At 41.1% G+C, this 14,821-nt stretch overlaps 1 protein-coding gene across 11 annotated transcripts in view; it reads right to left on the reverse strand.

The window, feature by feature from the left end:
• Positions 1-12,611, reverse strand: part of EYA1 (EYA transcriptional coactivator and phosphatase 1) — a 295,372-nt gene extending 282,761 nt beyond the window's left edge. For 4 of the 11 annotated variants that reach the window (XM_036031220.1, XM_036031223.1, XM_036031222.1 and 1 more), the window contains exon 1: positions 957-1,061. Coding sequence is in view for 10 of the 11 variants with exons in the window: in XM_036031223.1 (XP_035887116.1) it covers positions 957-967 (11 nt within the window). In the remaining variant the exon portion in view is untranslated. Of the gene's footprint in view, positions 1-956; positions 1,062-12,037; positions 12,274-12,401 lie in introns of those variants that run through there. The other 7 variants (XM_036031212.1, XM_036031208.1, XM_036031211.1 and 4 more) reach the window with 5 other exon arrangements.
• Between the last annotated feature and the right edge of the window lie 2,210 nt (positions 12,612-14,821).

The raw sequence follows: 14,821 nt of genomic DNA on the forward strand, positions 1-14,821 counted from the left end.
GACCCTTTGTTATTAAAATCCTTATCCATTAGCAGTTCCTGCTTATTGTATAACACCAATAGGTCTTGTAAGACATGCATTTACAGGAACCACAACAGCATTACTAAAGATCACACTTTGGGACTGTAATAATTCTATTGCGAACAAAGTTGAGCTATGAAACCACAGGTCTGGGAGCGTCACAATTGATCAAAGAACTCAAAAGGCGAAGTTGCACATACTGCCCCAAATATTGCTATAGAAATTTGCCAAGGAAACAGCTTTCACGTACTGAAAGGTGCTTTTCTAAAATTCATGTCCATGGACTTATTCGAGTTCTAAAGAACACTAAGGTTATTTGTAAAATTACCTCTGATTGGGAATATTTGTTTATGAGGCAAAGGAAGCTCTCTTTCTTCCTGGTTGGAACCTGAGGAAAATTCCTGAATGCTTTCTCTTCTGCTTACGAAATAAACCAGCAAAAGAAAACTTTAGAGACCTAGGATTCTCCTTAATTTGAAGCCAATTCTAGAGTTCATCAAACTGTGAAACTACCACACTAAACACACATTTGAAAGATACACACACATGCACACATGCATATTATAAAACAAATACACATAAAACCATCCAAACTTAGATATTAATTTCAAGTTTTATGAGACAAATATATGTTTTCCCTAAGGCAAAGAAAAATGTAAGCCTTAAAATTACATTATGCTTTTTGGTGTAATTAAGTAATACTAAATGTTGGCTTTTCCCTCTGAACTCCATTGTTGATAACTGAAACCTCTAAGAAAGATATCAAGTAAGTTTGACTGAGGAAATAAAGTACTACTTAATTCATAACTTAAAATCATTAAAAATTAGTACAGAGCTTTTGAGGAATTTCTAGACACTCAGGTTACAACAAAAATAGTCATTACGATTTTAAAAGTAATAAGTCTTTCCTTAAGACTGACATTCTGTTTACTTACAGACGGTCCATTTATCCCCCGGGGGTCTTCCATTGAAGACTTCTTCTGAATTATAGATGGGCTATTAGCTACACACTTCTTCAAAGGGCTCCAACACCCCTGCACCTGTGGGGGAGAGAGCACCAAGGAGTCGTATTAATTGTGTGGCATGAAATTAAGAGTTGATCTTTTCCCATCTGCAGCTTTTCCTTACTAGCATGTATACACAAGTCAAGAGTGCTTACCTTCACTGAACGAATCTTTAAAATAAATATTATGGGCTCACTGTTTATCACAATTTACATGAGCCAAATGTGGCCAAATGATAGCTCAGTGTGTCTGCTGTCAGCAGCTGCAGCCCAAGGAAAAAAACAGAACAGGCAGGCCAGCTAGAGAGCTTTCCACACACATTATTTTTGAGCCAACAGTGTAAGAGCTTTCTTTTTTTTCCCTCTTTTTTCTTTTTTGTTTTGAATTCAGTTTCTCCACGCTATCTATCAACGTCAGTTGTACCACAATGCAAAGAGGAAATGCTAACAAAGAAATATGACTGTAGTCTGAGCAAGGATAAAAGAGAAAAACCTCCAGTCGAGTGTTTTACCCTCAGGGCAAGGATATTATTATGCTATTTCTTAGCAAGTTTACATTAGGTCACAGTTTCACGGCTGATCAAGTCTGAACCTTCAGAGACTCCTCATCTTCAAGAAGAATGGGGTTTGGGGACACTTCAAGACATGGACAATAAATATAGTGTTTTGAAATATATTCTGCACTTAGCTATCTTCCAAAACCAGAATATAGCCATCTAGCTGCCCATTCTTAGTTCCTTTCAAAATTAATTTTCATGCTCAAGTTTCAGTGAGGAATCCAAAAGAGACTTTCAGGTTTACTAACTTGGGCTTGGCAACTAAGAAGTTATTCTACGTGCCTCGCATCAACTCCAATGAAGTACATGTAATTTCCTCAAACAGATACGATCTTCATATCACCCCACATAGAATTACAGAATAGAGAACACGTGGTAGTTTGCCTTTAGTATCACTTTTTGTAAAAGTATTTGAGCAGGTTAGCAGGGTGGAAAAACCCCTGTAGTCAAAGGCAAGCTGTCTGAACTCAGGTTCGGACTCTGCCACCAACTAACTGAGTGGCCACAGGCAAATACTTTGGACTCTCTGAACCTCAGTTTTATATCTGCAAAATAGAATATTTCTACTGGATTATATCCTACAGGTGTGCATTTTAGATTTGCAATGTAATGAATGTGTGTATTGAAATACATAATTTTGGGGTAAAATATTTCAGGGTTGGATCATCTGGGATGTAACTTTGAAATGCTAAACCAGTTCTCATTTATGATTATTTTGCTCACAATTATCAATGTTGGAAAACATATATGCCTTGTCCTCTAGCCAGCACAAAGGCAATGCTTTCTGGAAAATGTGAGACTCATAAATAACTAGATCCCTAAAATTTGGAGAACCTTAGGGAATTTTAACAAGATATTGTTTTATAATTTCAGGTTAGGAATAAATAAAAAGCATAGGAATATATTTTTGTCTGCTAAACTGAGAAAAAACAATATAGCACTCTATCTTGAATTATGCACAATTTCAAAACTGAATCTTAACATCCACTAGCATTGCTTTGAGAGGATTCCTTGTATAATTTGGGCAGAGATATTACAGAAACTAGACTTTTTTTCATTGCCTAAGTGAGTCTCTGGAGGCACGTTAACTTTTCCAGGCGATAAGGTAGCATTTTAAAATAATGATAATAATCCTGCCTTACATTGGTAAAATGCTTCACAGCTTACAAAGTGTTTTCACATAAATCGCCCACAGTGCACCTATATGCAGTGAGACAAAGTCCAGTCTCATTCCTCACAGAAGGGAGCAGGCCCGAGACAAAGCCCCCTCTGATTTCCCCTAAATTCCCATCCTCTCCATACCTGTCCTGAGAACATGTTTCAATCAAAATCTGTATATTTGATATTCCAGGATTATTTCCCATGTGTTTCTTTTCCATATTTCCACATTGAACTTACTGAACAGTTTAAGGTATTAAGAATGGTCAAGTTACATGAGCATGAAAGGTATTTCATTTGTAATTTTATTTCTTCTGAAGATGAAACTATTCTGTACTAAATACTGTGTTTGTTATTGTTTCCTGGGCTAAAAAGAAAAGACCAAGATTATTGAGAAGTCGAACGAGTCAGTGTTCATCTACTTCAGGTAGATGTCTCCACTAAGAAAGACGCCCGCTCAAAAATCAGAAACTCACAGCGAGCCATGGACTTTATTTACAAATCCTCCACTGCTTGCTAAATCAGCATAGTTGTTTCCAGATTTTTACATGTCACTCCAAACCATGAAATCTATGCCATGACTGAGTCTACTGATATTTAGGAGCCTGGCTCTGGTAAACCCTTAATTCCCTTGCTAGACTTGATCTCTCATGGTTTATAAATAAGCCTGCCCCCATTATAGCACTTATCTAATGGAATGTAATTATTTCTCTACCTGTCTCCCCCACTAGACTGTAGCTCCATGAGGGCTAGGACCATGCCTTGCCTTCTTGTTCCAGTCACATATGGCGCTCATTAAATATTTTGAATGAATGAATGAATGTTATTGATACATGGCAATTTTTGAAGACATGTAAATGCTGAGGTAGAATTAGGTGGACAGTTAAATGATGATGCTATCATTCAATCAACTTAAAAAATATGCTTCAAATTTGGGGTCCTAAAAATTTGTTTCAAGTACCCTAAGAAATAGGCTTACGCAAAAATTGATTTTTTGATTCATATCTATATATCTACCTATCTACCTATTACACACAGGAAATAGCTATTCATAAAACTATATAGACCTATACATAAATGCATATAGAGTCCTTAGAATTATATTTCGTGGGACTTTAAGCCAAGGATAGTTCCTAGAAAGCAGTAAAAGAATGTCCAAGGAGGCTAACCAAGGTATTAGATAGGAAAGGGAGGTGCACACTGATGGAAGGATCAGTGGGATGAAATCTGTGTGGGAGCTCTGGCTGATGTGGCTCAGTGGATTGAGCACTGGCCTGCCAGCTGAAAGGTCACTGGTTCAATTCCTGGTCAGGGAACATGGCTGTGTTGCAGGCTAGGTCCCTGGTTAAGGGAATGCAAGAGGTAACTAGTCGATGTTTCTTTCCTCTCTTTCTCCTTCTCTTCCCCTCTCTCTAAAAATAAATGAATAAAAATCTATTTACAAAAAGAAATTTGTTTGGGGAGATCTGTGGAGCAGTAGAGGCAGATGCCTTGGTAGCAGAAGCATCCCTACAAGACAGGGCACCAGGAGTCTGGTGGTGTCTACACATTCACACGTCCATCCCCAACACTCACCCTTGCCAAACACCGGCTGGGGTCAATCACCCACATGAGCATTTTCTCCAAAAAGCCAAATCCTTTGTTTGCCCACTCTTAACTATTATAGTACACTCTTGGAATTATACACAATGGAAGGCTACCCTTTTACTAGCCACTGAAGTGTAAGATTCTCTAATAAAGAAACAAGGACTAAGAGATGTCCTACAACTCCACTGGCCAAGTTCAACATTCTGGAGCCAGTTATTGACTCGAAGGAAGGAAAGATCAACTGAACAAAATGGTGAGAAAAAGCAGCACGGCTACGCATATATTGAAATACAGCCCAACTCTCCATATTTACTAGCTGCATGAAAATACCCGAAGACACTCGCCAAGGGTACACAGTGGTAAGCAGCCCCTTCCAAGGCCACTGCCACCCACAGGTAACAGGATGGGGTCACCCACAGCTTGAGGGGGTGGAGCCCTTGACTTGCCCTAGCAGCCCCAGGACAGATGCTAGCCTAGGCATCTGGTGCTGAGCAGAACCAGGCAGGCGGCAGGACAGGCATTGGGAAGCCTTCTGGGCAAGGAGGTACTGGCTGGTTTGAGTTGGTCTGTTCAATACCTGAAGGAACTGTACATTCTTGGGTCCCAATCCCCTGGACTTGATGAAACGCCACTGAAAAGCTAACTTTGTTAGGTGAAGTTACCCCAAAAAACAGGAAAAATGGGAGCCTTAGAAATTTCCTTTATATTGGCCGGTCTTGGAGGAGTGGGGTAGAAAGGAGCTGCATGGATGGATCTGGAGAGCATTATGCTAAGCAAAATAAGCCTGGCGGTGAAAGACAATTACCATATGATCTCACCTATAAGTGGAACCTAATCCACAAAACAAACAAGCTAGCAAAATGAAATGAGTATATACATACTAGCAAATAGAGAATGGCAAATAAGTATTAGATTTATATATTGATAAGACAGAAAGCATCAAACTGAGACCATTTCAGAGGAAATTGGGCCCCTGGTGATGACATTATAATTATACCTACAGAATTTAGTGATGCATATTTGGAGGTGATATTTTATACCCTTTTGTAATCAATAAGGCTATTAATCTTTAAAATACATAATCATTTTAAATACAGAAACAGTAATGCATGGGAAACAAAACATCTATTCTGTGCTCCCTTGTTATTAAAAAAAGTACTCAGGAGCTGTGAACCTAAAGTTTTCTAGGTTCATTAAAGTCCATAATCAACCCTGGCTGGCGTGGCTCAGTGGATTGAGTCCCAGCCTGTGACCCAAGGGGTCTCTGGTTTGATTCCCAGTTAGGACACATGCCTGGGTTGCAGGCAAGGTCCCCAGTAGGGGGTGTGCAAGAGTCAACCACTCGGTGATGTTTCTCTTCCTCTCTTTCTTCCCCTCTTCCCCTCTCTCTAAAAATAAATAAACTCTTTTGAAAAATCCATAATCATTCCTCATAGACATTTCCTCTTCTTTTCTACCCATCGCTAAAGCCAGGCAGCTGATAAACAAAAGCGGTATCACTTCACTTCACAAGGAAACATTACCTTGCTTTTTCTTTAGTTCTTGCTCATCATGAACATTCTGGCTATTGTCAGAAGTAGAGATTGGGAGAAGTTAGAGTAAGAGTTTAAGCTACAGAGGCAGGAAGTGAACAGAGAAAGAAAGGGTCTAGACCAGCAAGCTCTTGGGACAGACTTTCTAGGTTGAAGAAAAATAAGGTGGAGGTGGAAGTAGGGACTACTATAACCGGAAAGAAAATAATATTTTAAGAAATTGTGTACATCACATATATTTTAATTTTTCCTGCTGATTTTGAAAAATGGATTACATTTTCAATGACACATAAATCATCTCTAATGAACCAGAGACCCATCAGACACTGTTAATAACTTGTGGCTCCTTGGATGAAAGGGTATTTTCATTACAACACACCATCACTTTAATCTTTGCCTTCTCACCAAGTGTTGAGTTTTCTAACATTCCTGGGAAGCAGAAGGAAACTAGTGGTGGAACATTGCTTTATGAAAAGAAAAGGGCTATTCTTAAGTATGTCCCCAGAAGACTACAACTACAGATTGAATAAACATATCAAATCAAGGGGTCTTTAAGAAAATTTACAAACAGAAGTCTGCAGTGAAATGAACCATTGGATAAATCACCTTCAGAGGCCTACTCAACTAGTCCATGGCTCCAGAAGCCACAAGATGCTTGTCTCACTGTCATCTTTGCTTTGCTTTCCTTGCCCAGTGAAAAAAATGGGTTATATGAAGGAAAACAGAGTGGGCATACTCAGGTGAGTCAGACTCAGAAACTAGATCCTCGCTGCCCTTCCAAATGGTCAAGGAACACATCCCAACCCCTGAAGTCATTAATGAAAAAACAAGTTTAGCTTTTCACTGGTGAAAGAAGTCTTCTACAGCTGGAGATGTAGCTTCTATAGAAATAAATGTCTACACCACTTCGCTTTTCTAGCATTGCCACTGATATACTGATACTGCTATTTTAAAATTTTAAGCATGAAGCCTGTCTATTCCTTATAAAACTTCCAGAGTTCTGCTTCTACCATATGTGACTTCCTTCTAACCAGATAAAGAACAGAAGACAAGGGGCAATCAAAGGAGCTGGTAATAACTAGGCAATGGTGACGTGTATTTATTTAGTAACTATAGTTGAATTCAGACTATGTTTTCAAGAGCATTAAGCCTATGTATTATTTTAATGTACCACTTACTATATAAATAATATTTTTAAAAAACTTAAATATGCTATAATCCCATCAATTCAACTTGTTTGTATACATGAATAATTTTACGTAGCTATAATCATTGTGACTCTTAATGCTTGTGTCTTTCTGGTTTCTTTTAACATTGTGCCACAAGCATTTTATAGTCTGTACACTTATCATTTTTAACACTTATGTAATATTCCATCAGGAGACATTTCTATGGAGTAGGGCATGTAGGGTTTTGTCCCTCTTTCAATATACCACAGTATACTTCATCTTCATTCATCAGATTTTTTCCTTTCTTTTTCATTATTTCTTAAAGATCAGTTACAAAGAGTATACTTAAAGGATTAAAATGTATGATAGTTGAACATAGTAATATTAAAGTGAGGTCAAATTCTCTTATTCAGGTTTCCCTTACATATAACGCTGGCCCTAGTAGAAGGATGAAACTCCGAAGTCATATTTTAAAAATACTCAAGTGAAGTTGTTACAAAGGAACCTGTAATCTTGACAGCATTCATGAACCTCACTGTGTCAGAGGTTACCAAATTTTTGTATTCCTGGTGAACTTCCCAGCACTGAATATTTGAAAGCCTAAACTAGATTATTGGTGGGGCAATCACACACACTTGCTCTTTCTTTGACTCATCATTAATCTTTAAATGAAATCTGCTCTCACGGACTCAAGAAGAATAGTCAAGATGCATTCTAGTGAACATGGAATTGTGCATGCACATGATGAATCAGAGGAACAGTGGTGTGCTATTGTTTGAGAACCACAGGACTGTGTAATGCAGAAATGCAGACACCTAAGGGAAAAATAATCTGAGGCATAAGCATACATAATAAATTTATTTTAAGTTTCACCAGGATGGTATATTAATTCTGCTGCATCTACTGAACTCAGGGCATTGCTAGTTCTCCACAGATGTTCATATACAACGTGTCACAGAAACCCTTTCTCAGCCTAGTGAGACTACAGTTTCAGTTTTAAAATAACTTGTGCTCTAGAACAACTGGTAACAAAGTGTTCCATTCAATGGTTATGTTTGCTGTTACGCAAATTTAGTAACTATAACTACACGACATATTTTCTTACTTTATTCAAAAGAAAAAGAGGGGATATAGAGTATCTACTTCTTTACTTTTACATAGAAAGATCAACCAGCAACTACTTCTTAAGGTGTTAAAAACACACCACAAACACCCATCCATAAGGATGAAGCAGGGCAATGGCTGCCCAAAGCCAGGCTGGGGGGTGCGGTGGGGGTGGGGTTGGACTGCAGAGGGGCACAAGAGAACTTTTTGGGGTGTTAGAAGCACTCAATATCTTGATGGTAGTGGATTCATGGGTCTACGTAATTGTCAAAATTCCGTGAACTATACATTTAATTTTTTTTCAAATGCACCACAACTTCATATTTCCTCAGTCATCAACTCCTTTCTTTCAGTATGGTCAAGAAAGCAACAAACTGTTTTATTGGTGGCTGCCTTCTTCAGTGGGAATAACAGTCCTTGCCCACCCACCCCCAAAATCAAACACTATGTTCATCCACCAACACCCCTGGTGACATTCAGTCCTGCTTAAGTAGATGATATGGGTTCAACAACCAATAATGTTCACTGTTTTGGTATAAGTGAAGAAGAGGCTTAAAAACATACCCTTGGTTTAAGAGATAAGGATTAGACAATAGGTAATGTTCTTTAATATTAAAGTTCAATTGGCATGTTGACAATTGATATGATCCCAATGGCTTTATGTTGAAGGACTTCAATCAGAATGGTGAATGGTGGTTTGGTTTTCAGTAATGCCCTGGTCAAGTTCAGAAGGTCCCTAGTCTGTGCCTAGCCCACAGTAAGTTCAGCTGTGGAGAATTTAAAAAAGCAGTCTCACTTATAAAAATAAGGTGAAAACATATTTCTCAAGATTCTTATGCCATTTCTTTTTCTTTTGCTGTTAAAGTTCAAAGGCAATTTTAACCATGGATGTGGACACAAGACTTCAATGTCCAGCTCAATGGTAACATAGCCATTGGACAGGGGATCTAAGCTCCTCACTAGACCCGAGAATTAGTGCGTAGTTCATGTGCCAGTTTAGAAGGACCCGGAGAATGAGTGCTTCCCTGCTCTGCTCCAACACCGCTCACTCCCTCACCCTTGACAATCACAACCAACGTTGAGCAAAGCAATTTCATTTCCTGGATGCTGACTCTTACTTTTATTTGCTTCTTGACCAGAGTAAGGATTACTTGATGAAAGGAGACTGTAAGTCTGCAGGTTCCAAGGCCAAAACACAGAAAGTACAGTCATGGAGAAAGCATTAAGCTGTCAGAAAAGAGGCACTGAGTCAGGGTTTCTTTGCATTTCACTCTTTCCTTAAAATCAAAGGTCAGCTTGCACTAGTGCAAAACTAGAAAAGTTGAAGAGATCTACCTCCTTTCAGTTCAATGAGAAAACTGTTAGTGGGTGACGCAATGTGACAGGAACATTCGAGGCACAGGATGCTGCGATGGGGCCACAGCAGGAAGTTAGAGAATCTAAATCTCCAATGCAGGAATCACCCGAAACATCTTTGCCAGACAGCCAGCCTGCTCTTGCATGAACACCTCTGGGGATAGCCCTATGGCTACGCCAGCCTGGCAAGCCACTTGGTCCACGGCTGGAAGGTTTAACCTTTAGGAGGCTGAAATAGACCCATCTTCTGCAGGTTCATTGTTTTCTTCTGCACCAACACAAACATATTTCCATGTCTTCCTGCACAAAACTGTCCTTGAAACATTTAATATTATGATGGTATCCTCTAAGGACTCTCCTTTGTGAACCCAAACATCTTTTGAAACACCTGGTTCTTAACTTTCTGATGCCCTCCACAGGGCAGGACTGTTGGTCGTCAGCCTCTGGAACCAAACGCCACTGGCAGTTACTGAGCTTAGGGACGCTCAAACTCTTCTGCCAATGACCTGTTTTCAAGTCATAATCCCTCTGTTCTATGTTTGTGGAATGGGTTTATCCCTGTGAAATTCTCATTTTGCTAGTTTCTGCCTGTCAGTCAAGCACACTCAGATTTTCTTTGACTGGTTCTGTAAACCAATGACTGAGTTATCCAGCTTTCTGTAATACATCCACCTAAAACCCATTAGTTAACTTTCAAGTCACTGCCATGAATGATAAATAGGAGAAAGTTAAAAGTAGAGCTAGTCTTGATGACTCGAAGGGTAGAGAAAAAGACTACTGCAGACCCAGTGTGAGAGTAGGGACTGGACTTGGTAACTCTGGGACTTAGCAACTCTATAATCCTGGTAAAACTAACTAACTTCTCTGAGCCTATTTCTTCACCTATACAATGACATTAATACCATCTAATAGAATAGAGATGATTGAAAATATGTCCTTCATATAGTACATGTTCAATAAATGTACATCAGGCAAATGATGAGAATTTTGTAAAGAATGAAAGGTTACAAAACTACAATGCAGTACGCTTCGTTGTCTCTAGTTGTTACATCCAAAATTATCATGGAAGTTAATTGCTCAGGGACACTTTTAGAAGCTGTATTTCAGGTTACTATGGTAACAATTAGTAAAACAATATTTTTACTATGGTGCTCCCTCTTTTAATTACCTCTTGACTTTTTTAGGCTAAATAGTCCCTCTAATAGATTTTTTATTGTTCCTACTTTGTAATTTATCTTAATTAGCACTTTCTCTGCCTTCTCTCCAAGGCCTCCACATGTTCCAAATTGCAAAACTTAGATCTTGCTCTCTTCCAAGTAGGGCACAAGTCTGATTTAGTCTCTTTTGGTCTGACAGGCAAGCCCTTTTCCTTCTGGCTTTAGCTACCATCTCTGTACATCTGCCTACATCCCAGGTCTTTCCTGCTCACCTGCAACCATGGCAGCCTACTTCCAGAGGCCCCTGGTACCAAGTACATGGAGCCTGAAGGATGCATCTTCCAGCCAGACCCCTGCATAGCCTCCAGGCCCATCCAGTCTTCTCCTCCAGCAAGCCTTGCACACCTGTGTTTTTTCCCCATCAGAGCACTACTAGTCAGTTAGGTCACAATTGCCCACCAGACTGCTCCTTCAAGCCAGAAACCATCGGTATCCATATAACAAGATGCTGGGTGCATGGCCTGTTTCCCAGTGTTGGCTGAGTGAACAGCTCAGAGCTAGAGACACAGGGCAGTTAGGGCATTAGGGTCTCTGGACAGGCTGGAAGAATGCCTTCCTTACATGGACATTCTGCTCTTATGCTCTTCCTGCACTTCTCATAGCTGGGATCCTCTGTGCTGAGCAGACACTTGATAGTGATTCTTTTAAATACCAATTCACATTTCTTGAAAGGGCTGAGTCCTTCCCCCACTTGAATTTTTTCAAGAAACCTTGAGCTTTATGAGAGAACTTACCTAGCTAGCATTAGTCGGTCTGGTTACCAGAACGAAAAAGGTGAGTGGGTCTTAACAAAAAGACAACAATAAAAATCGTTTCTACCGCATGCAGTATTCCCAATTCTCCCAAATTCACCCAAGGTAAAGCAAAGGTCCTGTTTGTTTATTTTTTTTATTGTTTCCCTGGTTATTCATAGAAATAACAATGCCTCGCCCCTCCAAACCATCTGCTACTTCTTTTAACTGGCTTCTTTGATTTGGACCCACTTTAACCAAAGTAAGAATCTCCGGGGCTAGAAAGTGCTGAAGATAAATAGCTGCTTGCCCCTGCTGCTCCCCAAACGGTTCCCAGTACTGGAGGTCCGCACGCAAGCACACATCTAAGACAGCAATCACAACAACAAATAAGGTCAAGATGACCTCCCCCTCATTCCCCCGACGTCCCAATCAGTCGCCACCTCCCCGAAGGAAAACAAACCGGCCCGACACATCCCTCCACGTGCAGCGCCCTAAGGCTGCCAGGCCAGGGGACGCCCCCCGTGTGGCACCGCAGCTGGCCCGGACACGGTCCCATTATTGCGCACACCCACAGCGCCCATCCAGGTGGCTTCGCGTACCTGGCGGCGGTGCCCACCAGAGGAGGCGGCCTCGGAGGCGCAGGCGGACTGGGGTGCGAGAGGGCGCGATCGCTCCGAAGTTGGGGCGGCGGCAGCAGCGCCCCCTCCACTGCTGCCCGGGCTCCGATCGCCGCCCTCCTGCCCCGGGTGGGGCTGCGGCGTCAGCAGCCCAGGCTCTCGGCCCTGCCTCGGAGCCAAAGGGTCAGATTTAGTTTCACAACAAAGTCTCCTCGTCACCGCAACCCAACTGAAGGCCAAAGCCGCCGGCTGCCGGGGCAGGGCGAGAGCACAGCAGGGACGGAGGTGGCAAGAGAGCTCGCCAGGGGAGCGTGGCCGGCGACAGGGGCCGGGCAGTAGGACTTACGGGTGTCCCAACTCTGGCGGCGCGGGGCTGAGGAACCGGTTCTTCCAAAAACAAGTGGAAAATGGGCAACGGCCAGGGCAGTGCTAAGAGGGGGTCTGTCTCGGTGTTTAGGGCAAAAACTGCCCTTGCTTCCAGAAATTCGAGCCAGCCGTGGCTTTTCTCTTTTCTTCTTAAATGCGTCTGTGTCTCCGGGTTGAGGGGCGCCCTTCCAGTGTCTCTGAGAGCACAGCGACACCAGGGCGGGCACTGCCGACCAGAGCCCTCTTCCTAGGACCCCCCTTCCCGGGCCCCCAGCCTCTCCCCGGGCCCCTCGGCGCGGAGCTGAGCTCGGCTGGCTGCCCAGGCCTCGCAGGGTGACTGGGACTCCTGGGCCCTTGCAGTGTTTAAACTGAAGGGGCTCGTGGTGGGTTTGCTCTGCCAGCTAGGACGAGCTAGGTGTGTATGAGATGGACCTGAAGGAAAGGGTGGGTGGAGTGACAGGGTGATTTTTTTTTTCACTTGGGGTGGAGAATATAAAGGAATAAGCAACCATTCTGAAATTTACTAAAACAACTGGGATTCAGATCTATTTATGGGTGTTCTAAAAGCTATGTAATCTAAATTCTTGTATTTAGGGAAATTGAGGCAGAGAGCAATAAGTGAATTGCGCCAAATCATGTGGGGAAGCCTGGACTAAATGTCCTGTATACTTTCCACTACTTTCCCCATTTCTTTGCATCGGGGAACCCCTTTGGGAAGGTAGGGGGAAGTTTTTGTAACCCCCAAATCCCTCTGCATCTGACTTAATGGGGTCTAGAGAGAATCTTGATTCAGCCTGGAAAGTATTTCAGCACTGGATGAAGCATCCATTACAGGCCAGTAATCTGAGCTGCCCCTTCTTTGGGAACTTCCTCTTACTTGATTTAGGGAATCCAATCACAAGCAGTGAAAGATATGCAAATACCTTCATGACTTGCTCTTACAAGGACTCAGGGCTTCTCAGTGAGCATTCAAATGTTTGCACTTGTCTGTCCCTCTCAAATGAAATCCTTTCCCCACCCCTACTCAATTATTCACATCAAATGAGATCATGTAAGCAAAAGGGCCTGAGAAAGTACAAAGCATGGTGTGAATGTGGGTTTTATCCTACACACTCTTTCAAAATCATTCAGACTTGCACACTTTACTGTTTTGCTTCTATCAGTCATCAAGTATCTGTTGATTTGTACTAGATGAAGTTAGAGGAGGACAATGAGACCTAGTCCTTCACCTTCAAAGACCACCGATTATAGATTTGGATATAGAACCGATGCACAAGACATAGTCAGAAATGTACACAAAGACTAATTTTTTATCCTAAACTGTTGGATGTTTACATGTATGCAGACCCAGGAAGTTTTCAAAATAGACCATGTATATCCTGTGAAGAGGACTTCTTGTAAAAGTCAATACATTGACAAATTAGGTTAACCCAACAAGACCACATCCCCGGGTCCAAATAGAAATAGTAACCAAATTAGCCAGTTGATGAGAATGGCTTAGCCTTCTTCAGCCCACTGCTTATCCTTTCTACTCATTCCCAAATATGAAACAATCTACAAACCCACAGTCTCTTAAAGTATATGTGATCAAAATTTTTATTTAAGGAGGGAACAACAATAACCCCAAACCACCAGATATGTGTCTGCTAAGAACACCAAAGGAAGTTTCTCTTGTCAAAAACTACAGGCATGGTATTTATTCGAAAATCATATTTTAAAAGGGGAAGGGTTTGCAGGAACAAGTATAAAGGACACATGGACAATAACAAGGGTGGAGGTGGAAATGGGAGGGAGGTGGGGAGGGCTGGGGGTGGGCTGGGATGGGGATAAAAGGCAGAAAACTGTACTTGAACAACAATTAAAATTAAAAAAAGAAAATCATATTTTAAGTCAATTTTATAATCCAGAAATAACTTACAATCAAATTTTTTTAAGTATTAATACAAGGAGTCTTTTGATCCTTGATCCTGGTATTTCCTTTAAAAAGTATGTAAAATATCTTTCAACACAAATATCCAAAACTTTTATTTTTTTAACATCTCAAAACCTAGATTCAGATGGCCACTGGATAAAAATTTAAATTTTGAACCAGTTTCTGAGTTTGAAGGGGTGGAGAATTTATTTCATTATTGCTCTTTCAGAAATACCATCTGTTTAAAATATTGCAGTACTAGGTTCAAAAGATAGAATCATATTCAAAATTTTCTGTGAAGAAAAACTGTTATTTGGGCAAAGTACATTTATTTTAGCACAGTATACAAATTCATCATATTCTCCAAAACAGGAGTAGCAGGAGCCAGCTCATGAAGTATAATGTATCCCAGACACTTGCTGGAATAAACAATGTTCTTGAGCCCCTCAGATGCACAGCCAGGGAGGAGTTGTTGACTACTTGAGGTT

The sequence above is a fragment of the Phyllostomus discolor genome, chromosome 7 (genome assembly GCF_004126475.2).
Source record: "Phyllostomus discolor isolate MPI-MPIP mPhyDis1 chromosome 7, mPhyDis1.pri.v3, whole genome shotgun sequence".
Lineage (NCBI taxonomy): Eukaryota > Metazoa > Chordata > Mammalia > Chiroptera > Phyllostomidae > Phyllostomus > Phyllostomus discolor.